The 27241-nt window shown below is 41.4% G+C and overlaps 1 protein-coding gene and 1 long non-coding RNA gene across 4 annotated transcripts in view; both read right to left on the reverse strand.

Annotated features, from left to right (window-relative positions):
• The window catches only part of PRKCA (protein kinase C alpha), a 139382-nt gene that overhangs the window by 38408 nt on the left and 73733 nt on the right, over nt 1-27241 (reverse strand). For all 3 annotated transcript variants that reach the window (XM_077924028.1, XM_077924026.1, XM_077924027.1), the window contains exons 5-7: nt 10492-10648; nt 10241-10375; nt 9737-9833 (exon numbers count right to left, since the gene is read on the reverse strand). In XM_077924028.1, the coding sequence (XP_077780154.1) occupies nt 9737-9833; nt 10241-10375; nt 10492-10648 (389 nt within the window). The remainder of the gene's footprint in view (nt 1-9736; nt 9834-10240; nt 10376-10491; nt 10649-27241) is intronic.
• Nucleotides 1005-9729, reverse strand: LOC144326900 (uncharacterized). The gene is made up of 2 exons (XR_013391787.1): nt 7907-9729; nt 1005-6232 (listed from the first exon to the last, which is right to left on the reverse strand). It is a non-coding gene; the product is annotated as an uncharacterized LOC144326900 (long non-coding RNA).

Below are 27241 nucleotides of genomic sequence, written 5' to 3' on the forward strand. Positions count from 1 at the left end.
CATCATGTTTCTCATGCAGTGAGGTAGAACTGTGTAAATCTCCACCCGCAAACATATATATTCATCCCTATTAACATAGGGTACTATTTTCTAGTTTGAGTCATGACGGGTTTTCCCCTCAAAAATTATCTCCCACTCATTCATGCCCTTTGGCACTTTTGCCTGAATGCCCCTCTCACACTGCCATGCAGCATTTCATTTTTCCTGAAATCTGTATTGTTGTTTTTTTACTTAATTTAGGAAACAGCAATTGCTTGTGAATGACAAAGCACAGCAGGGCAGAGAGTAGATGGGCGAGGTCCCTTCTGAAACTTGAACTTTGTAAGTTCTGAGCAGGACAGTGCCAGAACTGACTCAGCAACAGCCATGCCAATTTCATAAAAGGCCATGTTATACATTGACTCTTTGTGCCTTTTTAAAAAATATTTGTGCTTCTTGTTCACAGACTCATTCCTGCTAGTTAGCACACACTATGTGATCCATCATCTTATATGTGGCACAGCCGTGTAATACGCTGCTTGCTTGCTAAAGGGCAAGGGAATCATCATAAAGAGTTATTTATAGCAGCTCTGAGTCACCTACCTCTTGCGAGGTGAAAACTGAGGAGTCTTACTTATTTATAGCCAAGACTTGTACTGATACATTCTGCTGGCCTTTAACATGAAACTGTGGTAAAGATGGTTTAAAATTAGACAACACAGAAGCACATCACCTGTGATGAACAAGACCGTAACGGTTAACCCTTCCCCCACAAACCACCACCTTTTCCGGTGCTTCGGCCTGAAGCCAATCTTGTTCTGTTCCACGGTTCCTGAATAACCCTAGGGCAGCATTGGCAAGGGAAAGAGTAGCACCAGATTCTGAAAGAACTTCAGTGCAGAACCTTGGCGACAGGGAGAGAGTGATGTATGCAAATGCTCCTCCACGGTCCTTGTTTTCCTTGCGGGCTGTAGTAAAATTACTTATATATCACTACTACCAATTGTATGAACATATCGCCATAGTTCTTATTTAGGGGTTTTAATGCACTGCTTCAGCGCAACAAATGCAAACCGTTTGGTTTTTTGCCCACTATGAGTTGCTCCATCCATTTCATGATTCATAATAATGTATGCAGATAGATTCACATTACTGTGTGTACACTCATGCCCACGTTTTTCCACATTCATGATTGTGTATCCATCTCATTATGATGTTCATCACATGGCTGAGAACACAGTACTAAGCACTGGTTATTCACTAAATGGGCAAGATCCAATGTTGCGTCAGTAGTCATGATGGGACTCCCCTCTTTCCTCTCCTAGGCCTGCTCTTGAGGGTCCCCCAACCTTCTCAAATTATTTTTGAGGGTGTGCTGGGGTCTCTGGGGGAGAGGACAAGGAGTCTCATTTGCACAAGTGGAAAGTTATTGTGCAAGCAAGATGACACAATTGTGTATTACGCAATAAAAGCCAATTATTTCTGAAGAGGTACCACCTGCTTCTCAAGGAGATCATCATGCCATGATGAATGAAACATCCTCTTTGCAGCCCATGAGCTAAGAGACCATCATTGTTGAGACATCTGACTTCTTGTATTTTCAGTTTAGTCCATTAGCACAAGATTCTAACACAGATTTTTCTAAAGAAGCACAGAGTAAGAATAAATGGACAGTTATTCTTCTTCTCTTTGTATATTGCCCTTCATCTGAAGATCACAGGGTGGTTTACAACATAAAAATTCAAAATGAGAACACAAAATACAAACAAACAAACAAACAAACAAACACAAACCAATAGCCCCCCTCCCCCCAAAAAAGCATTTAAAAGGCCATAGAATGTTTAATCAGCCAAAAGCATGGTTATAAACAAACATTTTTGTCTGATGGAGGGAGGTAAAAAATGGATTGGTCTTGGGACCTGTGCTTTTTAACTTGTTCATAAATGACTTAAAGAGTTGGGAATCTATGGTGCAACCAGACTCAGAATACGGTGTACAGTTCTGGTTGCCTTGGCTCAAAAAAGATATTGTAGAGTTGGAAAGGTCTATCCAATTGGATGCTCGCTATACAAACACAAAAAATGGATTAATTGTTTCCTAGAAGTAATCAGGACCACCCCTCAAGTAGGATTTGAAGTAAAATATTTTCTAATGGAGCATTTAAGAAGCATCTTCTGCATTCTTTGCTTGGTATGTTTAAGGTAAATAGAAGTCATCAAGGTGAAGGCACTTGAAGAAACAATTTTTGCTGGCACTTACTGCCTAGGACAGATCATTACTATCATAAGAGAAAGAAATTCCCTGGATGCAATTTTGCCCCCTCCTGTCTAGCCATCTGAGCACCCCTAAGACAACAGCTTGAAGCCTGGAAAAGGTTTTTCTATCAGTTCTGCTTAAGATCTGAGCAGTGATTTGGGTTCATTATTCTTTTCACTGCACAAGCCAGTTGGCATATTCTGTGGTGGTTAGGCATTCTAGTGCGACTGTGTTCAGATACATGATTTGAACGATAAATTGAGAAAGCATTTAATCAGGGTTGTGTGTATGCTGTGATTGCACTGGGCAGGTTCTGAAATTAATGTCTTTTTCTGGAGAACTCCAGTTTTCATTAGGGAAAAAAGCCAGTCTCTAGCTCTTAAAGCTGGAGGGGAATATAGGCTTGGAACAGTAATTACAAACTCACAGAACCCACAAGAAAAGGATGAATGGTATCTGCAGCACTCAGAGTTGGTGGCACTTTTTTCCATGTTCTAGATAGCTCTTTGCCTCTTCTTATGACTATATTTGGATATATACAAATTTACACAGACCCTATAATTTTTACAGATCAGAGAGTCCGGGGGGGGGGGGAGGGTTGTAGCAAACTGTAGGTTTGCAATAAAGTCAGAGAAACAAAGTCGTTCAGAATTGTCAGGGCTAAAAATTGGCCGCTGTTTCTTTAATGCTAAAAGAACTAAGTCAGCCAGAGTCAGCGGCCTACAATGACTCGTGCAACCTTTCACCAAATTGAACCTGCATATATAGAGTGGTCAGTGTTAGTGTTGGGTATGGATTGGTTGGATGGTAGAAAGCTGGTTGCGTTTGGTGTGTGTAAAAGCTGTCAGTTGTGGTTGGAGAAGAAGACTTTTTAAGAATAAAAGCAGCAATACAGTGGTACCTCGGGTTACATACGCTTCAGGTTACAGACTCCACTAACCCAGAAATAGTACCTCGGGTTAAGAACCTTGCTTCAGGTTGAGAACAGAAATCGTGCTCCGGCGGCGCGGCAGCAGCAGGAGGCCCCATTAGCTAAAGTGGTCTTCAAGTTAAGAACAGTTTCAGGTTAAGAACGGACCTCTGGAACGAATTACATACTTAACCCGAGGTACCACTGTACTCTGCAAGAATACTCTTTCTCAAAGACTCTTTTGTGCCAACTAAGGACTAGGGCGGGACGCGGGTGGCGCTGTGGGTAAAAGCCTCAGCGCCTAGGGCTTGCCGATTGAAAGGTCGGTGGTTTGAATCCCTGCGGCGGGGTGCACTCCCGTTGTTCGGTCCCAGTGCCTGCCAACCTAGCAGTTCGAAAGCACTCCCGGGTGCAAGTAGATAAATAGGGACCGCTTACTAGCGGGAAGGTAAACGGCGTTTCTGTGTGCGGCTCTGGCTCGCCAGAGCAGTGATGTCACGCTGGCCACGTAACCCGGAAGTGTCTCCGGACAGCGCTGGCCCCCGGCCTCTTGAGTGAGATGGGCACACAACCCTAGAGTCTGTCAAGACTGGCCCGTACGGGCAGGGGTACCTTTACCTTTACCTTAAGGACTAGGGCAAAGGAGTAAAAAGGAGGTCAGAACCTTTTCTTTTTCAAACACTGAATTTCACAGACTACTACCAAAAATGCTTAATTCTCAGGAACAGCCTGGATAGCTTAATCAGTTAGAGCATGGTGCTAAGTATGCAAAGGCTGCAGGTATGAGACAGCTGAATATTCCTGCACTGCAGGGGGTTGGACTAGATGGTCCTCAGGGTCCCTTCCAACTCTACAATTCTATGATTTTATGAAATCCACTCTTTGCAGCAAGATAGTTTCCGTGAAAGCTCTTAAGCTGCAAAACACCATACAAAGTGGGTGGGTTTATTTGCTTGTGTTTACCCGTCAAGAAATTACATAGAAGAAAAATAAGAGGATAATATTGTCAAGAACTGACTATTATTAAGTCACAGCTTTATTGGATTATCTGAAAATAGGTAAGGATAAACTCAGTTAATGCAAATGTGTGGTTTTTTTTTTGCTGTGCAAGGTGCTAATCTTCTATTAATTTGTGTACATTAAAAAATGTGTGACAGACTGCAGAGCTCAGTTAGCATCTGTAGCAGGGTGGGAGAGAGAGTCTGTATGAATGCGCGTGTGTTTTATACATACACACATAGATACTTAGATTCTCACACACACTCCTAAAAGCTAAATTCAAAAAAGATGCAGTGGAAGGGACTTAATACAAGACGAGCCCTGCTGGATGTGACCAAAGGTCCAGTTTAATCCAGCGTTCCGATTCCTACAGGGACATCAGATATTCAAGGGTACTTTGCTTCTGAACATGGCACATTCAACTTATCTATCCTCTGCAAACTTGTCTAATCCCCGTTAAAAGCTATCTAAGCCAATGGTCCTTGACACCAGACTTAGAATCTTCTGATAGCAGTTCAATGCCTGAGTCAGAATTCCAGCATCTCTCTTCAGCTCCCTGCCATCCCCCTCCAATCTGCTCCAGAGGGTTGAGACATGGGGTGGTATTCAAAGAGGTTTTACTCCCAAATAGAATGACTGGAATTAAAGAACATGACCAAGGGCGTATCTACATTCATGGTTTTTAATCTTAAGGAAGGGTTAAGGAATGGTTTGATAACGTGGATGGACAACAGGACATCCTATTTTTTATGTTCATAATGTGTTATTACCGTGTCCCTTTTATTGCTTAATTTTAAAAATTATTTTATGCTGCTATATCGGTAGAACACTGCTCATATGTCCCTAATGCAGTATTTTACCTTTTTGACTGCATTCAAACCCTGATTCCCCTCCGGTGGTATTCAAGTGGCAGATAACAAAGGACACAGAAGGTGGGAGGAAGAATTAAAATGTGACACTAGAGAGGCAGAGCAGAGCAACCAGCGACCAGCAGCAGGGGAAAAAACAGTGTTTTGGAAAATGGTGTGGCCTGATATTACTTACATTTGTCAAAGAGAAAGGTAAAAAAAAAAGTTTTAATTAACAAGTATGCCCTGTGACATTTTAGAATGAACAACTAAGTGTGGAATCAGGGAGCCAGCTAGTCATTCCATTTATTTTTTTTACCTGCCCAGGTTTCTTCACCCCAGTACCAACAAACACGCAACAATCAATGCTATGGGAAAAGTTTTTTTAAAAAAGTGATCCTCCACACTACTGAAGTTCCCTTTCATGATGCCAGTTTCTTGGGAAATGGAAGCATCAACGCAAAAAAGTTGGACGAACTGTATCCCATTCAGTGTATTGGAATCATTGAGCTGAGGCCACTTCCATCCATGCTGCCTGACCATTATTATTATTATAATTCATTCATTCATTCATTCATTCATTCAATTTGTATACTGCCTGTTATATACTGAAGTTATCACCCTGGGCCAGCAGGGGGATATTGTAGATAGTTTTCACTCAGGTCCACATATGCAAATAAGGGATTGCAAGTGACGTTCAGTGATTGGATAGTTACAGAAAATGGTTACTGTTGCGTTCTAGTGGAGCTCTATATAAGCAGGCTGGCTGAACCCTTCAGTTCAGTTCTGTTCTGGCCTGTGAGTAAACAAGAGCTGTTTGAAGAATCACTGTGTCGTCTGATGTGTTCACCCACAACTTAACACTGCCCTTCATCCATAGAACTCAGGGCAGTTCACAACACAAAATTATAATATAAAAGCCACAAGATACATAGTAAAAATAAGAAGATCAGCAAGCCAATAAGTCCACCCTCACAACATAATTAAAAGGGTATCAGATGTCATCAGCCAAAGGCCTGGTTTGAGAGGAACGTTTCTGCCTGGCGCCTAGAGGTATATAATGAAGGCGCCAGGCAAATCACCCTGGGGAGAGCATTCCACAAACAGGGAGCCACTGCAGAAAAGGCCTGTTCTCGTGTTGCCACCCTCCGGGCCTCTCGTGGGGGAGGCACACGAAGAAGGGCCTCAGAGGATGGTCTCAGGGTCCAGGTAACCTGCTCTTCTGAGCTGTTTCTTGGTCCTGCAGGAGAGCAATGAGGCTTTCAGACTTACTTTTAAATCTCTCATGGATCCTAAATTACTAATAGTTATGCACAGAACCTGCCAAAATAAACTAAATTGCGTGTGCATTGGAAATAGGCTAGGGGCCATAAAGGAATAATGATTTCAACATGTTCAATACCAGCTGCAGCTGACTCTTCTAATCAGCTGTGACTTCTCTGCTGGGTTCTGTTCTCTCACCTGGAACATTTGTGCCTGCACCAGGTAATTTTGAAAAGGCCGTTTAGGCCAGGCCTCGAAGCCTGCAGCCAGTATGCAGAAATATATATTACTGGCTGATTTCCATCCACCCCAATATCCCCTATAGGCCCATGTTTTGACTCTGGGGGGGTGCAATGGGTTTTTTTACGTTATATTTTTATGGCTTATTTTATATTCAAATTGTTTTCTCATTTATTGTAAGCCTCACAGAGAACAGGGCAGCCCCCATACACTGCACAGCAAACAAGAGGGTTGTTGTGGGGAGCAAGATTCCATATACAGGCTAGTGCATGGATAGGCAAACTAAGGCCCGGGGGCCGGATCCAGCCCAATCGCTTTCTAAATCCGGCCTGCGGATGGTCCAGGAATCAGCGTGTTTTTACATGAGTAGAATTTGTCCTTTTATTTAAAATGCATCTCTGGGTTATTTGTGGGACATAGGAATTTGCTCTTTTTTTTCTTTTTTTTTCAAAATATAGTCCGGCCCCCCACAAGGTCTGAGGGACAGTGGACCAGCCCCCTGCTGAAAAAGTTTTCTGACCCCTGGGCTAGTGCATGTGAGATCTAGCAACAGGGCAAAAGGGTGTGCTCTTGCTGTTGTCTTTGTGGAGCCCTGCCTGAAACAGATCTGACAGTGCTGATTGCTAGCGATAAGGAATGAGCTTATTCAGGAAATTATGTCCGGGAAAATGGCTCCTCAGATCAGAAGCACTGAAAGGCTCTCAGGCATAAAATGGGAACACAAACAGCAGAACAGTGCTCTTCAGGAGGACTACTAGCAGTAGTGTGGTTTTTATTACTCTGTGTAATTAACTGAAAAAATATGACTAAGACTAATGTGAGCCAATAAAAAAATGGAGAGACGTTGCGGTTTAATACCACTTGCATGATATGTACTCTGAGATGTCTGAAAACTAAAGAAAACAAGAAGAAGACGGAACTTGGTTTACAGGGGTCAGCAAACTTTTTCAGCAGGGGGCCGGTCCACTGTTCTTCAGACCTTGTGGGAGGCCAGACTATATTTTTTTTGGGGGGGGGGGGGGGAAGAATGAATTCCTATAACCCACAAATAACCCAGAGATGCATTTTAAATAAAAGGGCACGTTCTACTCATGTAAAAACACGCTGATTCCCAGACCAGATTTAGAAGGCGATATGGCCAGATCCGGCCCCCGGGCCTTAGTTTGCCTACCCATGGTTTAAGCTACTTAAATTTTTCGCTGTGCACTCCATTAACTGTAGGAAGAGTTGCAATATTCAGCTCATTTGGTCTACAGATCATAAACAAGGAACAATATGTCAATGTCCAAAAACGCATCTATTATTTCAATAGATACAACGGCTTTATATACAGTTGCAAAGTATTGCATCTGCTAAACATGTAAAAAATACGCCTTAATATTACATTGGTAAAGGTAAAGGGACCCCTGACCTTTAGGTCCAGTCGCGGACGACTCTGGGGTTGCGGTGCTTATCTCGCTCTATAGGCCCAGGGAGCCAGCGTACAGCTTCCGGGTCATGTGGTCAGCATGACTAAGCCACTTCTGGCAAACCAGAGCAGCGCACGGAAACGCCATCTACCTTCCCGCCAGAGTGGTACCTATTTATCTACTTGCACTTTGACGTGCTTTCAAACTGCTAGGTTGGCAGGAGCAGGAACCGAGCAACGGGAGCTCACCCCATCGCGGGGATTTGAACCGCTGACCTTCTGATCAGCAATCCCAAGGCTCAGTGGTTTAGACCACAGTGCCACCCGCGTCCCTATTACATTGGTAATATTGGCATTTTTTAAAGTGTCCAGAACTTCAAAAGTATATTGACACTTCCACTGCTGGAATTGTATATTGTTAACATTACTGAAGCACAGTTCACTTTTTGTGCCTGCCAGAGGCAGTTCAGAATGTAACATGAAAATAAAGCGTTGTCTTCAATGATGTCATTCTGCTAGCATAACAGAATTCCCCTACACTCCCAACTACCACGGACAATCAAAATTTGTTCCAGAGATATGATCAATATGATCTATATGAACACAACATTGGATACAACCTAAAATCTTTTCAGCAAGTGCCATATTCACACCAAAGCAAAAACAAAATAATTAAGGATTCTACAACATTTGCGTAATTAGTTGCATTACTTTATATACCCTGTACCCGAAAACCTATCAGATTAAGATGATCAAATGAGATATTTTATTTTACATCATTTTACTAAACTGTCCAAAAGACCTACAAACATTTGATGAAGCAGGAAAAGAAGCTTAGAGGCCAATTATGCTGTGAGAATAATTATAAAAGGAAAGATGTGCTAGAAATGTATTAGAGCCAAGTCTTGAAGCTCTTGATTTTCTATGGAAGCAGAGTTATAACACAACTCCCTACAGTGGAATGAATGATTTTCACAATACTGTCAGCTTCATGGTGTTGTCAGCATCAAGATGATGTTAATATTCTCTAGAAGCATTTCCTAAATTCAACCACTTTCATCCCCTTCTCTGTACCTAACTTCCTTCCGTCCCCAGCCACCTTCCCCTGCCATTTTCACTATTCATTTCTAGTCCTTAATCTCCCCAAACCACTCAGGCCTCCTGTTTCCAATTTCTTACTCCACCCTCCTCCTCAACATTCGCTTTTCTTCCTCTCTCTCATCACTCTGTCAAATACTTCTCTCAGTTCCTCTCTTTCAAGCAGAAATAGACAAAGAAACACTGTGCCACCCTTAGAGTCAGCACACGTAAAATCTAAACAAAGTAGATGAGGCTACTAGTCAAATGATGAAACTTAATCATACAGAGAGAGCTACATTGGAGCAGAGGCAAAGGGAGACCCCAGCTGTCAATGGGACAATCATCAACTTGCCTGTGGAAAGTGGCAAGAAGATAGTAACTGGGTCCTCCTTCATTTTCATTTACTTAATGGTAATGCAGTCTACTGGAAAACTTTCATGTGAGGAAAGGATGGAGCCCTCAAAGTCACAGAAACTCACAGTCTGCTTGCTATGTTGGTTCGATTGCAACGAATTACAGTCCCAAATTCCATTGTGAAAGTAGATTCGTACCATTAACACTGGCCAAAAATTATGCAAACCAAGTTCAGAGTTAGTGATTATTGATGATCCGTGGACTGGCAAGAGAAAGAATTGTACAGTAAGCAAGAGACAGGAAGTCGCTCCTGTCTGTTATAGTAAGCACTGCAGCAGCAGAAGCACAGAATCAGGCTCAACATGGGATTTGCCATACAATGTATGCTAAAATTCTCACCTCAAACTTCTGTCTCAGTTCTACATTCCCATCGTCATCTGCTTCTGGTATCGGAACATTGTAATACTCGCCTTCTTCCTGGTTAAGTAGTTTGTACCTGCATTCAGTGTATTAAAAGGAGAGACTGATTTTGCATCTTTTTCTTATTTCAGCTGGCCTTAAAAAAAGGTATTGCCCAACTACCCATCTCAGGTCTTTTTCTTATGGACCAATGTAACTACTTTCAGGTTAAAGAGACTCTCTCCTTAGCAAGTGTGCTTAAGTTTGCAGCAACAGTGAGAGATGTTACATGGTTGCTTTGATATTTTAAAAACCAACAAAAAAGAATAGTTAGTTTCTGTGTGTTTTTTGTCCTCAGTATCTATTGACTGAGGTTTTCAACACTGTGCATTCTGTGAAAACACAGGTGATACGTTTAGGAAATATTTAAATATGTCAATAGGATTTATTGCCCATAATTATAGCAATGCATTAGTAACATATTCATAACAAAGAGCTTTTTACCATCCACATGCAGGTGATTTCATGAGTTCCGACACTCCAAAAGAAAGAGAGCCCATGAAATCATTCCGAGTTGTCCGATCCCAATCCCAGACTTCCACGGATAATCTTCTGTCTTTGTCTGTAGGCTTTAACTTACTATGAAAAGAATGAAGAAGAGAAAAAAATAGGTGCCGTTCTGTTAATTTATTAAAACACACGATGACGTATGCAATCGGAAATATCACTAGGAAAAGTATCAAATTTCAACTTACAATGTGAATGTCTCACCCCATTGTGGATTAAGTGTGGAACGGATGGTTTTTGTTTTTTGTTTACTTTCATTCTTAGGATCTGGAATAAGTTTCAGCTTCACGTAAGGATCTGAAAGTCCATTTGGATCCATAGGAATCAGATTTCTTGCATCTCGTACTGAAAATATATAGACGAACAATAAGGATTAGACAAAGATTCAAAGGGCAAGAAAAGGTTTTCCTGCATCCCAAAAAACCCTTATGTAAGTGATATCGCCTGCACTGATAAGCTTTCTATAGGTTTGTGTGGGGTAATGGAAACCCCTGCAGAAGCCTATGAAAACTGATGCTAATCTGATGAAAGTAAAAAAAAAAAAAAAACACACCTCTTTGCCACCTCTATTCACTGGAATAGCCCAGTTCTTTTTACCCCCAGTACGAACACCCAAGAAGCGGACCGCCTACTCCTATCCTTGGTGACAGCAGCTAAAGTTATCTGTAACAAGATCTAAAGTAGTATCCTATATGATTCAAGTTGGACAGCACTGGATAGTTCCATCCGATGTGTTGATAAATACAGATGAGGAGGATCCCTGATACAGTTCTTTGATGTCTCCCCAGTTTAGGAGCAATGGGATTAGGGATCCCTTTGGACCAGAGATAGGAAAAGAGCACACATGCCTTTTTCCACAGCAGGAGGAAACAGGATTGGATTTCTAGCAATTATCAATGTGTTGGATAATGAAGTGTCAATACAGATACCCTTTTAAAAGATAAGGTCAAATTAGACATAGTTTTCAGTCCCACTGGGCCAAGAACAATTTAAATGCTTGTGATTTAGAGCTAGATCTGGAGAAAAACAACAGTAGAAGGGCAAGCAAAAGAACCGACCGCTTGGAATGCTAAATTCTGCATTAGGTATGTGGGCGTGGGTTGACTTGGGGAGATTATTTGATTATTAGTAAGCAGTGGCATAGCGTGGGGGTGCAGGGGGGGCCGGCCGCACCGGGCGCAACATCGGGGGGGGGCGCGCACTCGCAGCTCTCTGCCCCAGTGGCGTAGCGTGGGGGGTTAGGGGGCGCAAATTACTTGCCTTGCTCCGGGTGCTGACAACCCACGCTACGCCACTGTTAGTAAGGACAACAACAGTACTGTTGTGTCCTCAAATCCTCATGCATATTTTTTTAGGAAGTCAATAACACCTCATTCAGCACATCCTAGCCCAAAAATATTAGTGCGGTGTGCTTATTTAAAAAAATCAATCCCCCACAGCAAAAAGAAAAGAAACTTAAGCTGATCTGATAAATCAGGATCGTCGACAGTGTCTTATTGTGTGAATTGTCTAATGTACTTATATATTTCTCAACCACACAGAAACAGAGTTAGGGGAATGCCTGTTGCTCATCAATAGACCATCTGTTCTGAATGCAGAAGACACTGGTTCAATCCCCAGAAATATCCAGGCAGCACTGAGAAAGTCTGAAACCCTAGAGAGCTGCTACCAGTCAGTGCAGACAGTACTGAGCTGAATGGATCAATGGCCTGACTCAGTGTAAGGGAGTATGTTCCCTATGGATTAAAATTCCTTTTGAACAATGGTAATCACACAAACCCACAGAGCCCATGTCAAAAAACAATGTTATTGTAAGTTGGTTTTTAAAAAATTATATAACAATTAACTGGCATGCCTGCTCACATTTGAGTTTATCTGTCTATACTCTATTGTGAGATGAGCAAAACCATTTTAAAAACCATTCCTAGGCAATGTTGAGAGACTTTTCTGCGTTGCAAGTTTTTAGCACAAGTTATATTGCCCATATGATACAACAGCCCCACTGCGCTGTCTGCATCCTTGTGTGTTTTCTTTATTCAGCCCTGAAATTCCCATTCAGTTATGAAGAGGAATTCTCATACTACTCTATCCAACAATGAATTTTCTCTTAACTGACTTTGTGTTCCCTTGCAGAACAACAACAACAACAACAACAACAACAACAACAACAACTGAACCTGGTGCTGATCTAACAGAGCATGGGTGAGCAATCTGCAGCCCCACTATAGATGGAACAGTCTCTCTCAGGAAGTTGTGGACTCTCTATCCTTGGGAGGTTTTTAAGCAGAGGTTGGATGGCCATCTGTTATGGATGCTTTAGCTGAGATTCCTGCATCTCACGGGGCTGGACCTTGGGGTCCCTTCCAACTCTACAATTCTATGATTCTAACTACAACTCCCATCAGGCCCAGCTAGTATAGCCACTGGCCAGGGATGATGTGAGTTGCAGTTCAGCAACATCTGGAGGGCCAAGGGTTTCCCACACCTGTTCCAGAATGACCACCTCACTTCACTCCATGATGTAAGCACTAGATTCAGGCTAGTGCAAATAACACCTAGAGAAGTAAGTGTGGAGCATTTCTGGATTCCATAACAACTCTGCCCAGAGCATGGCTGGGAGAATAAGAGGGGGAATACTGTATCCTATTAAGGAACTCTTGCTCATAATTATTCTGCTCTACCTGTGGCATTTAGCAACTTATCGCTAATGACATAATAAAAACCATGCCAGTATTTCTCATGCTAGGAATCGCAGGTAAAATTAACGAAGTTAGACGGCACTTAGTTTGCCCCCACCCGCTCTGTGATTTTGCTGCCCAAAGACAAGAGACAGAGATGTCAAGAGATATATTTAGTGGCAATATACAATGATTTCTCCCATGCTGAACTGAAGACTGTAAGATGCCCATGTGGTCATTTGTGCGATGGGCAATAAAGGGAATATGTCACGGAAAGTTCTGCTTTGGAAATATTAACCATCAACGTCTGGGTTTTGTATTGCTGACCTTAAATCCACCTGCTTTTGGCTTAGAACATTCGGTTCACATTCATTTGCAATAAACAAACAAACAGCATTTTTCACCACAATTTCCAATGAAGTCAAACAGTTGGTGAAGTTTTAGAAACAGCCAGAGGCATCATTATGTATTAAGAATGGCTGCATCTAATAATTCTGGGCTCAAAACGTCATCTATCTTTCTGAACTACTGGTGTGGCTTTAAGATGAAACTGTATCCACAAGTTGCCCAAAAGAATTACCGGTAAGTTATGGTTTAAGTACATGTCTCCACACATATGGAAAGTAATATTATAATAATCACCTTATTCTTGTTATAATCTCTCTCTCATACACACACACACACACACACACACACACACAACCTAGCAGATAAAACACTTTTGTTTTCCACAGTCTCTGCATAGAAAAGAAGAAGAGATGGTGGACAATTCACAGTGAAACTGAAAGCAGGTATCAATTCTGCACTGAGAAGTGTAGAAAGCAGAAAGCCATAATTAAATTCCATACCATTATGTTTTGTACTTTCTAGTCCTACCAGTTCACTGTCTGGCTTCATACAGACACATAAATGCATCTGCAGAAAACCAAATCCTATATTTATTATTTATATTTATTTAACAAAATTTATATACTGCTTGATTGCAAAAAACAACAACAACCCTCTAAAACGTCCACAAAAATATAAAACGAAACATTAGAATTCTCATTAAATAACAGTTAAAAACAGGTATTAAAAACTTTCAAAAGATGTTAAAAATTAACATTTGCTAAAAAGAGACAAAAGCTATTAAACAAGTTGGGGGGGGGAGCTGCCCTTTCATTTGAGGAAGGGGACTGCAATCCAGTGTAGGCTCCCATCAGAGGAAGTAGGCAGGTGATTTTTGCCCATTTCCTCTCCCCGCTGCAGCCCCCTACTCTCTCACCCACACAGTCCTAGAGGGGCATCCAGTCCACCAGAAGAGATTTTCAATGCGTAAAAGGGCTACAGGGGGAAAAGAAATATCAGTGGAAGATAACTTCTCCACCACTTTTCCAGCAGGAACGTCCTGCAAATGTAGGAACCCTGGATCCAAGCAATGTGATTTGTTTTTAAACTGTCTCCCAGCTTAATTTCTATTACCACAATAAAACAACAACTTGCAGACGTTTGAGGCAGGTGATTTGAGTCACTGCTGCTGCTTTCACTTGATTTCTGAAGGTAAAAAGTATCTGAATAATTAACTTAGGTGTTGGATAAACCAGAGTCTAATATTCTGTAAACTTTAATTGTGTGCAGAAACAGCTCCATGGAAAAATCACAACTTGGAACATCTCTCCCCAACCAGCTTTTGAGAAAATGACCCATTTTCTTTTCTGAAAATACAAGCATGGCTGTGGTGGGAGTTACAGCGGCACACTAGAGCTTTTGTCTAACAGAAACAATAAACAATGAAAAGCAAAGGGCCGAGAATCTCTAGCCATGTCACAAAAGCACACAGCAAAGAGTATATTTGTTCAATAAAAGGCCAGAAGAAACATTTCTTAAATTATTGTTCTACACTATGAAACCCAGCATTAAAAATATAATGCCAAGTAAGGAAAGCAACATGTACAGGTTGCATCATTTTACTTGAAATGTTTTGTAAGCTTCAAAACGAAATCAAATGAACTGCTTGCTGCACCATTACATACTATATGCATTGCAGGGAGAGGAAAACAGCTCGGTGTAGTAGTATTGTTGTTGTTGTTTAGTCATTTAGTCGTGTCCGACTCTTCGTGACCCCATGGACCAGAGCACGCCAGGCACTCCTGTCTTCCACTGCCTCCCGCAGTTTGGTCAAACTCATGTTTGTAGCTTCGAGAACACTGTCCAACCATCTCGTCCTCTGTCGTCCCCTTCTCCTTGTGCCCTCAATCTTTCCCAACATCAGGGTCTTTCCCAGGGAGTCTTCTCTTCTCATGAGGTGGCCAAAGTATTGGAGCCTCAGCTTCAGGATCTGTCCTTCCAGTGAGCACTTAGGGCTGATTTCCTTCAGAATGGATAGGTTTGATCTTCTTGCAGTCCATGGGACTCTCAAGAGTCTCCTCCAGCACCATAATTCAAAAGCATCAATTCTTCGGCGATCAGCCTTCTTTATGGTCCAGCTTCCATACATCACTACTGGGAAAACCATGGCTTTTACTATACGGACCTTTGTTGGCAAGGTGATATCTCTGCTTTTTAAGATGCTGTCTAGGTTTGTCATTGCTTTTCTCCCAAGAAGCAGGCGTCTTTTAATTTCATGGCTGCTGTCACCATCTGCAGTGATCATGGAGCCCAAGAAAGTAAAATCTCTCACTGCCTCCATTTCTTCCCCTTCTATTTGCTAGGAGGTGATGGGCCCAGTGGCCATGATCTTGGTTTTTTGTTGTTGTTGTTGTTGTTGTTGTTTTATGTTGAGCTTCAGACCATATTTTGCGCTCTCCTCTTTCACCCTCATTAAAAGTGTAGTATTAGAAGACTCTTGAGAGTCCCATGGACTGCAAGAAGATCAAACACATCCATTCTTAAGGAAATCAGCCCTGAGTGCTCACTGGAAGGATAGATCGTGAAGCTGAGGCTCCAATACTTTGGCCACCTCATGAGAAGAGAAGACTCCCTGGAGAAGACCCTGATGCTGGGAAAGATGGAGGGCACAAGGAGAAGGGGGCGACAGAGGACAAGATGGTTGGATAGTGTTTTCGAGGTTACCAGCATGAGTTTGACCAAACTGCAGGAAGTAGTGGAGGACAGAGGTGCCTGGCGTGCTCTGGTCCATGGGGTCATGAAGAGTCGGACACGACTAAACGACTAAACAACAACAACAACATTAGATATGGGTAAATCTATACTCCTTTCCAGAATACAAACGATCATTTAAATTTGCAGAAAAGCAGCACTTAGCTTAAACTGAATAAAAATCCTGGGAAACAAATCCCTAATTAGAAAGCTAGGGTGGCACAATGACCTGATGTAGTGTGGTACCATGGTTTACTCTAATTGGCTTGGATGTAGTGCAAACCATGGCTTAGTCTAAACAGGTGCAGGTCTCCAGAGTGATCACAGCTGTTGAGCTTCTGCCATGGTCCTGCCACTACATACTACCCAGGGGCTAAGCTACATAAGCCTCATGGGAGAGCATAGCCCTCTCTAAACAACCCACAACGTGAAGCCAAGGTTTGTTACTGGCTTCCCAATAATGGTTTCTTTGGGAGAAACACGGTACAAGCACTGGTTCAGGTATAATGCTAAGCCTGGCACTCCGGGTTTGTTTCACTGCCAATTACAGAAGGTGTGAGGGTGAAACACACGTATATTACGACTAAAGCAGGCCATGTACCTTGGCATCGTATTATGTGCAAATATTGCATTAGCACGTTGTGCGAATGAGTCTACTGAATGGCACAAAACAAAGGGAGAATGCTCAAAGAAGAATTGTTAGCAAAGTTCACATTAAACACAGGTTGCTAAAGAAAAAGGTCATCATTTTGCTCGCTTTTTTGTTTTCTGGCCTATTTGTATTTTTGTCTGCATAATTAGCACTCTGATTTTGCCTCCTCCCTCCGTTGAACGAGTGCTTCTTTTTCAAAAGAGCAGGATGATGATGGTATTCGGAGAGAAATACTGTCTCTGTAGTCCACCTCTTTGATGGCAGCCTATTTTTAATGAGACAGGGTCAGGCATAGCTGAAAGGAGCAGCTCTTTACTCCCCAAATGAGAGGTTTGATGTTAACACAGACACACTAAATAAAAAAAAATAGCCTTGGAAAGTAAATTAGAAGCCCTCCCCTTCTCCAGAAAGCTCTCCCTCCCCCATGCTTAGTCCATGTAGAACTGTTTCTCTGCCTTTTATGAGGCTTTTATAATATTGAAGAATATAAAGGCTTTTAAAACCTTGAAGAAAAAGAGTCACAAGAGTTCAATTTGCAAGGTATTGCTAAGTTCCTAAATAGAAACCCTACTTAGAGATACCAATAGCTTCTAGGGAGACTAAGGCAACCAAAAGTTACAGTTTCTTGTGAGAGCCCCACGGGGAGAAAACATCATGTGGGTACCGGTATATTCCAACTGCTTCTATATATGACTCAGTCTGCTGAAGACCTCTATTACTCTAATTTGCATAGGGAAATATTTCCAGTTTTAAAGTTCCCATAAAACCCACTCCACATACCCTCCAATATTTATCTGATGAAAATAGGTACAGTCATACCTCGGGATAATTACACTTCAAGATAAGTATTTTGAGGTTGCGCTCTGTAGCGACCCGGAAGTAACGGAGCGTGTTACTTCCAGGTTTCACCACTTGTGCATGCGCAGATGGTCAAAATGACGTCACGCGCATGCGCGGAAGCGGCAAAATGTGACTCGCGCACGTTCAGTTGTGCTGTCGTGTCTTACATTCTGTTCGGGGTGCGAACGGGGCTCCGGAATGGATCCCGTTTGCATCCCGAGGTACCACTGTACATCTTTTTCAATTATTATTGTTGTTGTTATTAATACGACACCCATCTAACTGGCTTTCAACATATTTAAAAACACAATAAAACATTAAATGTTTTTGTAAAAAACTTCCTTATAGAGGGTTGCATTTGGTTGTCTTCTAAAAGTTGCTAATCTCATTGGCTTGGGGGGGGGTCGCAGAACTCCATACCCTCCAATATTTCTCCAGTGAAAATAGGGGTGTCCTAAGGAAAGGTGGGGCATTCTGGGATCTAATCAGAACTGGGACAGCTTCTGTAAATCTGGGGCTGTTCCTGGAAAATGGGAACATTTGGAGGGTCTGACATCACTGAGGATAACAGAAAGAACCCGGCAGCTGTTTCAGGAGAATACTTTCCCCCTAAAAATCCAGTGTCTTTTGACACAAATCCCTTCCCCTTTCATATTACTTTAAATCCGGGAGGTGGGGATTGCCTTTAACATCTTTTAAATGTTGTCAGTTTTATTCTATGCTAACCTGCTTGTTAATTTAATGCTGCGTACCCCAATCTCTGGAATAAGGTGGGCAAGAGATTAAACCTCAGACAAAATACAAATAATAAATACACCGAACCAGAAGAGACATTATTTCTCAATTATGACCAAGAGCTTCAAGCATTCTGTACTTTTGAAAAGTTACACTGAAATAATGTGGTGGTTTTTTTAGGATTTGTGTTTTGTTTTAAGCAACAGTGGAGGCAGGGACTTGCTGACAGTAAAATCTACAACAGGGTATGTTTAATGATTTATTGCATATTTTTGGCACTGCAAATGCTTAGACCTCTCCCTTTCTCCTATGCTGTTGAGAACTTCACTCCCCTACGTGCCAAATGGAAATTAGTCTGTGCCTCAATCACATCTGCTTGATAGGTTGAGACTGAATCTAATCTCCAATGCAATAAATATTAGAGAGTGAATCTAATCTCCAATGCAATCAATATTACAGATACCAGAAGCCAACCTTTCCCAAATTATATTACTTTTGATGGCAATAATATGCTCTTAAGAGAGTACGAAACACATTGCCCACATGAAACACACACACACACACACACCAAATATTATTCTACTGAGTTGTCAAATGACACAATAAATGAAACATTAGACTTTTGCATTTTTATTTTTGCAGTGGAGCTGTTGGTCTAAGCACCAAAATAAATTATGAGGACTGTGTTTTCCTTATGGCATCAAATTTCATTCCCGTTATCATCTTCATTATGTCCCTCTGCATTATGAGGCTCTGTAACACACTACTATTCTCAGTTCAGCAAAACTATTTTAATATGCCTCATGAGAGCAATGATTCTTCATTACATTCACAGGTCTAACTTCTGAAAGGTAAGTCTATAATAATCACAGAGCATTAAAAAGTCTCTATTTGAGTGTGGGGACTGGGGAGAAAATAATGTTAATATAGAACATAAAAAATATTGTGGTGCTTTATTATATCTGACGTTATCTGTCACCTGTCTTTGTAGGTGTTACTGATTTAATAGTATAAGGTTATTTTTAAAAGTTGTATTTGATTATTAATACTTTATACTGCATTTGATTTTTATACTGTATACCATTTTGAGATTTATTTATTTTTTTGTCTTCAAGTTCTGTTTGGTATATTGCTTGATTTCTTCAAATTGTATTTGACCTACGCGTTGTATCATTGTTTTGAGACTTCTTCACAGTTTACTTGATTGTTACATGGTTGTAAGATCTGAGTTTATGTTTGATCTCTATTTTATCTCTATTTTATACATGGTTCTGTTATTCTTTTGTACATCATTAGATCTCTACTTTATTTAACGCTCTGAAACGCGGTTAAATTGTATTTGATTTCTATCTCCTGTTCATTGATTTGACAAGTGTTCTAAACGTAAAGTAACTTAGAAATCTCCTAAATTAATAAATATGTGTTAACAGTAGGGAGGGGAAAGTGCTTCAGTGAAGCTTTGGAATTGCAATAACAAACTCGGGGTGGTTAGGTTGCTTCAGTCCAATCCTATCACACAGAAGTCACGGCTGAAGTCATTCAGCAGGATGTTCAATCAGCAAAATATGAGTGCCTTTTTAAATATGAAAATTACCTTCTTTCACAAGCTGCCTAAATAAAGAATGTGATAACTAGCCATTATTCTTGCTCCTGAGTTCAAATCCCATAAATTCTCAGTTTTACAGAGTGCCATACTCATTGGAAGCCAAAAGGTCTTTTGCAGAACTCTCCTTAAACTAAGGAAGAAAACACCTCCATATTTATTCCATAGTGGAGGAAAGCGTGTACATGAAAATAGAACAGTGGCTTATACAATATGCCTTTGAAATGTTAGCACAGTGAGAACAGCTCAAGTCTAGTCTTTAAGAATCTCCTACATTCTAGTCATGGTGATCTCCAAGCACCCTCTAACCCTGGAGTATAAATAAAAAAACTACTACTACTACTACTACTACTACTACTACTACTACTACTATAAGGATGCATGGATATAACTTCTTAGTCATTGCCCCACAATTGTGGAACTCTCATACCCTGAAAACTTAAACAAGGCCAAGGCCTTAAGCCTCTTCACCAAGTATTATGAAACACATACGACGTAAATGAAGCTTGCATCCTGCAAACAAGTTCTTGGCTCCTGCTGGAAATATTATCTTCCCAAATCCAAGTCTGATTCCTCTATGTGAAGAGGCAACAAAACTCCCACAGTCCAACTTTCTACCTCACATGCAGATCGACTTGATCTATTATATGGGAAAAATACCCTCAAGTTTTGAGGGCTAACAGAAAAAATTCCCCCTTTCAGACTGGTTTAGTAATCAGTATACCTTGTTCTCTATGAGTGATAAATTTCAGCTGTTTGGGTGACTTGGAAGTCACATGACCCCACTTTTGTTTTGCCTCCCCCCCCCATCCTAACAATAGGGCCATAGTTTCTAGGTCATCAGGAAATACTGTACATTTTTACTTGCTGTAAATAAGTAGCTCCCATATACCTTGGCTTTTTCTGTATCTGTAAACAAGCTCGCAAGGAGAAGCTGTGGTACATTGTGAAGCCTTATCTCCCCAGGCCTATCATTCCTACTTAGATGAGAGTCCTCCATGAGTCTGAAGGTCTTAATCAAGAATTTGACTTTTCACAGCCACAATATGCTAGGTTGACATTTTCATTGAGTTCTCTATAATAAACCCAACATAACTCTTTTCCCTGGTCTGACACCTGCAGCTGACCATCAACCCTGAACAAGGTGGAGGGTAGCTGCCACTAAGAGGACCCTATTCTGTTTGCCTGCTGACCAAATTATCTTTGCAGTTGGGCATCTAAGCAGGTTGATACAGATGTAGGTGGCCCCTTATGTGACCCAGTCCAAAACCATTCATGACTTTCAAGGTAATCACCTGTGCTTTCAACTGGCCTCAGAAACCTACTGGTAACCAGTAAAATATTTGCAATATACTCAAGCGCTTGGGATGCGGGTGGCACTGTGGGTTAAAGGGACGCGGGTGGCACTGTGGGTTAAACCACAGAGCCTAGGACTTGCCAATCAGAAGGTTGGCAGTTTGAATCCCCGTGACATGGTGAACTCCTGTTGCTCTGTCCCAGCTCCTGCCAACCTAGCAGTTCGAAAGCACGTCAAAGTGCAAGTAGATAAATAGGTACCGCTCTGGGGGGAAGGTAAACGCCGTTTCCGTGCGCTGCTCTGGTTCGCCAGAAGCGGCTTAGTCATGCTGGCCACATGACCCGGAAGCTGTACGCCCGCTCCCTCAGCCAATAAAGCGAGATAAGCGCCGCAACCCCAGAGTCGGCCACGACTGGACCTAATGGTCAGGGGTCCCTTTACCTTTACCTTTTACAAGCGCTTGATTGTATGGTCTTAGCAGTTGAGTGGCTGCATTCTGTACGAGTTGAAGCTCCTGAGCTGCTTTTCAAAGTAGCCCATTTGGGTCCAGGCCTATATTTACTATGGTAGCTGTATATCCTACACTCCCTTTCTTTCAGCCTGAAATAGCTATGGTTTTTTAAAACACACACACACATAAACGGAAGACAAAGTTTACCTCCAAGGGGGAGATGAAGTAAGAGCAGCTGAGGCAAGGATAACATCCACCTCCTCAGTAACTAGAGATGGTGCGACACTGTGAATTTTGTATTCAACTCATTTTAACCTAAAACATTAAAATTCCGAAATAACTAGCTCTTCTTGCTTCAGGGCATCAGGCAAGGTAAGACCTTTTGCGTGGAGCATTTTAAGAGCAAATGGAACTCTGATTCAGCCTCCTACAGCATTTTTGCACTGCATAACACTAAATTAAAATCCAAGATCAGCAAAAAGGAAAATGAAAGGGTGTGTGTGTGTGTGTGTGTGTGTGTGTGTGTGTGTGGAGAAAACAGCATTACTTTCACATTCATCAACTGAAGCTCTTAGACTCAAGTGGAAGTCAATACAAATCTGGAAGTAATGGAAGTGGCGTTCTAAAGTTCTAAAGACCTGGCCCAAAATGAAACTGAATTTAAGATGCGAACCAATAGAAATATAGGCAACTATTCGAGGAACTTGCTAAGGAGTAGTCAACCACCAGACCTTGCTTCATCTGTGCCATAAGGGGGAACATGTTTTAATAGAATTCACAGAGGTCAAAGCAGATGTATAATTAATGTCCAATTCTTTTTCGGAATAGGAAAAAAACTTCCCAATAGCCATGCTAGATGCAAATTAAGTCACAAAAAGGATATAGCACCCATTTATTTAAGGCAGGATCCTTCACCCTGTGATGTAAACTTGCCATTCTGTCCACACATTTGCATTGAAATATATGAACACTTTTTTGCCATATGCATATAAAAGTGAAATTCACTCTTCTGTCCCCATTTTGTCTTACAAAAAGTGCTTTGCTTTGGATAATCATTGAGTTTCATTGAAGTGCCTTGAGTAACAACTAGCGGTTTTGATGTAGTTGTAAGCATATATATATATATATATATATATATATATATATATATATATTAAGGCAAGTGCATCACTTTACAAATGCTAATGACTATAGCGGTACCTCGGGTTACAGACGCTTCGGGTTACAGATGCTTCAGGTTACAAACTCCGCTAACCAGAAAGTAGTTGCTCCAGGTTAAGAACTTTGCCCCAGGATAAGAACGGAAATCGCGCACCAGCGGCACAGTGGCACCAGAGGGCCCCATTAGTAAAAGCACGCCTCAGGTTAAGAACCGTTTCAGGTTAAGAACAGACCTCTGGAACGAATGAAGTTCTTAACCCAAGGTACCACTGTACAGTGAAGTAGTATTGTGTCAGAACTAGTCTACAGGCATGAGTGTTGAAACCGGTTCAAGGTCATCAGCAATTTGCTGAAGGTCTCAGAGGCATCTGAGGTCATAAAACAGGAAGATAAGATTTCCAAATTTCATACTGTCCAATATGTGCGGTGACCACTAGAACCAATTTCAATAGTTCATGAATGCAAAAAGTTTAAAAAAGAAAATGAAAAAGATGCTTAATCCATTTTATGTAGCTTCCACACTAGAGTCCTTTAGCTCCCCTAGCATTGTTACCCATAAACTGGAAATAGAATTAAAATAGAGGTTCTACACAGCACAGTGTAATGCAATATTTACCAGTGTTACCCTGCCTCATGGTCATCAGCCTTCTGTAATGTTTACTCAGAAGTAAGCCCCATTTCACAGAAGTGAATAGCCTACCTCTCACTTCATTATCCCCAACTACTTGCCATTTCTCTGAGATAAACTCGTTTCAAGAGGCTTCATTAATAAAGGCTCCTTCAAATTTTAATTAAAACGTTCCTGCTTGCAGGTTCTGTATTCTTTATTGCTTCTTCTCAAGCAGAGAAGTGAGAAGTGAGAATGTTGCAAAGTCTACTAACCGACACTCAAAGACCCTCTCTTAATTTCCTCTTAGTGCATACACTGTGGGGTAGGTTAAGAGAACTTTCATTATTATCATATGTCATAGGAATTCTAAGGTCTCTCATATATATATATATATATATATATATATATATATATATATATATGCAGGTTTTGGTGTCCTCGGGTGTCTTCCCGTGTAAAAGTTGGGGTGTCTAGGCGACGTTTCGACGAGGTCTCACTCGTCATCTTCAGGCTGGTGCTTTCGGCTTCTTGTTACTGGAACAGAGCAGGATCTCAGTGTTTGAGTTCCTATAAATACTGTTGAGGGGTGTGGTGTATAGCCTCCAATGTTCTGGGCCGAGAGGAAGTTCCCAGGCTAGTGTGCCTTTTCTTCTTTTGTTCCTTAGTTGCTTGAGGGATATCTTGAGTGATTTCTTGAGTGATATCCTGAGTACCACAGTGGTACTCAGGATATCACTCAAGAAATCACTCAAGATATCCCTCAAGCAACTAAGGAACAAAAGAAGAAAAGGCACACTAGCCTGGGAACTTCCTCTCGGCCCAGAACATTGGAGGCTATACACCACACCCCTCAACAGTATTTATAGGAACTCAAACACTGAGATCCTGCTCTGTTCCAGTAACAAGAAGCCGAAAGCACCAGCCTGAAGATGACGAGTGAGACCTCGTCGAAACGTCGCCTAGACACCCCAACTTTTACACGGGAAGACACCCGAGGACACCAAAACCTGCATACCTATACCCGTGAAAATCTACGAAAGCATATATATATATATATATATATATATATATATATGCACGACCAGGTTTCAGCAGTCCGTAACCTGAAAAAATGCAAGCTGAAGAGTCTGTAACCCGAGGTATGACTGTATACTTCCCTATCTAGAGCACAGGACAAATTAAATTTAGGGATCCAGTGCAATTTATCCAGTATGGGTGCAACTCCTTCTCAAAATAACTGCTGAAACATCATAATTATAATTGAACAAAAGCACGCCACAGATAACCCTGCCAGACTCAAGGGGTGTGCATGTGTATATATACAAACACACAATAAATCAGAAATAAATGCTTTATTTTATATACATACACACATCACACAAATTGTGTATATATGAGACACATTTTTATTATTTTACTATTGCCTTGGAAATAATAACCTTGGAACGGAAAGCAATAGATGGACCATAGAAAACAGCCTGCTAGCTCAGCGCAAAATCAGCTTCCGACTGGTGCATTAACAGAAACAGACCCTAATAATGCTTTGCTCTCACTAAGCTGATAAATGATGCTATTTTACAGAGAATGCAGAAAACATGCTTTGCATTTTCATGGGCTATTGCTTCAGATATGCCAATACAGCCAAAGAGAAAGCATTTTTATTAGCCTGAGTACCACCCAGCAGTAATATTTAACAGCATGCATTTTTAGCACAAAATGGGCAAAAAAAAAATATTATCTGTTCACTTTTTAAAAAATAAACAAAAACATTTCCTGGTATTAAGAATAATTACAAAAGCAAAGAAACAGCTTCAAGAAAACAAACAAACAAACGTAAAGGGGCGAGAAAGGGTGAGAAAAAGGAATTCACATATCTGGCCAGAGCTGGTCTTTAATTCTAGAGGTGTATATGTGAGGTGGAAATGAGAGGATCCAATACCCTAATTAAAGAGAGTGGCAAGTCAAAATAATAAGCTTTCCTATAGTGGTGTCCAAGGCTGTAGCTTTCTACAAAGCTGAGAGCTGGTGTGATGTATTAGATTTAATACCAGACTTAGATCAGAGAGTAGAATTATGTATTTTGTGGTAAAGATTTGGAAGGAAAGAACTTGCACACCTTAAATGTGGCCACACATCTACTTAGGGCCTCCGATGGTCATTCCACAAACGGATGGATTGCTTCCAGTCATGGAAGATCCAGTAGATCCCTTCAGCCATAGCTGTCAACGTTTCCCTTTTTTAAAGGGAAATTCCCTTATTCCGAATAGGATTCCTCACAAGAAAAGGGGAAAGTTGACAGCTATGCCTTCAGCTGAAGGCAAGTGGGAGGCAAGGGAATTTCTCCCAGTTCCTCCTTACCCCTGCAGCCCCTAACAGAACATCCCACATAATTCTAGATGGTCTCCTATAGTCCGAAGCAGATTTGCAGGGAACTATAAGGAGTACATCTTAAAAAGCAGAGACATCACCTTCCCAACAAAGGTCCATATAGTAAAAGCTATGGTTTTCCCAGTAGTGATGTATGGAAGTGAGAGCTGGACCATAAAGAAGGCTGATTGCCGAAGAATTGATGCTTTTGAATTATGGTGCTGGAGGAGACTCTTGAGAGTCCCATGGTCTGCAAGAAGATCAAACGTATCCATTCTGAAGGAAATCAGCCCTGAGTGCTCACTGGAAGGACAGATCCTGAAGCTGAGGCTCCAATACTTTGGCCACCTCATGAGAAGAGAAGACTACCTGGAAAAGACCCTGATGTTGGGAAAGATGGAGGGCAAAAGGAGAAGGGGACGACAGAGGACGAGATGGTTGGACAGTGTTCTCAAAGCTACCAACATGAGTTTGACCAAACTGTGGGAGGCAGTGGAAGATAGGAGTGCCCGGCGTGCTCTGGTCCATGGGGTCACGAAGAGTCGGACACGACTAAACAACAACATAAGGAGTACAGATAAACTGGAGAAACCGCCTTTCCCCACTTCCTCCAGTGAGAGCATTCCATAAGTAGAGCGGAACTCTGCACCCAAGTCACCAGCTCTGGCAGCTCCTTAGGTCTCCACAGAAAAAGCATCTAATCTCATTTGCTCCAAGCTACCCTCTGTTGCTATTTTTTTTACTGGCATTTATTGTCTAAGAGCAGGATTCAGCTAAGTTGTTGTATGTGCAGAATGAGGTCCAGTTGCACAACAAAACCTGTCTCCCTCTCCTCCCCACCTCTGTGCGCCCTAAATCTTCTTTGGAGGGTTAGGGCAACACCTGGAATGGGTTTAGTGGGTAGAAAGGGGTGGAAAAGTCTCACGGCATAAGTGGACCTCGACCCCCAGGTTTATACCGACTTATGGCTACGCTGAGTGCCACCCTGTATTCTGAAAATCAGACTACTGGCACATCCATAACGAAAACATGCCACGAAAGTAGACAAAGTTATATACACTGTATAAGCACAACAAACATCCATTGCAAAGTACAGAGAGGAATTAATTTCAAGCTAGAAATTCTTCCCTGTAAACACATTAAATAACTGGGTGTACCAACTGCTGTCCACAAGAATTGTGTTTATTTTATTTTTTAAAACTCTATTTGAAATACAGTCCAGTAAAGGTCAGTGTGGATGAGATGACAACTTGCCAAATTTGTAAGTATTAAGAATATTTTATAACCCTTTCACAGCACGTTTGCTTTGGAGAAGAGTGCCAAAATAAAAAGTTACTAAACTATAAATATTTTAAGTGTTTTTTTAATTGTAAGCCTTTGTTTTAGATCCAAGCCTTAATAACAAATAGCTACTCTCAGTTCTTCTTGATGGTGAAGCTCCGGTAGAGGCAAGAGAAGAGATATAA

The sequence above is a fragment of the Podarcis muralis genome, chromosome 2 (genome assembly GCF_964188315.1).
Source record: "Podarcis muralis chromosome 2, rPodMur119.hap1.1, whole genome shotgun sequence".
NCBI lineage: Eukaryota > Metazoa > Chordata > Lepidosauria > Squamata > Lacertidae > Podarcis > Podarcis muralis.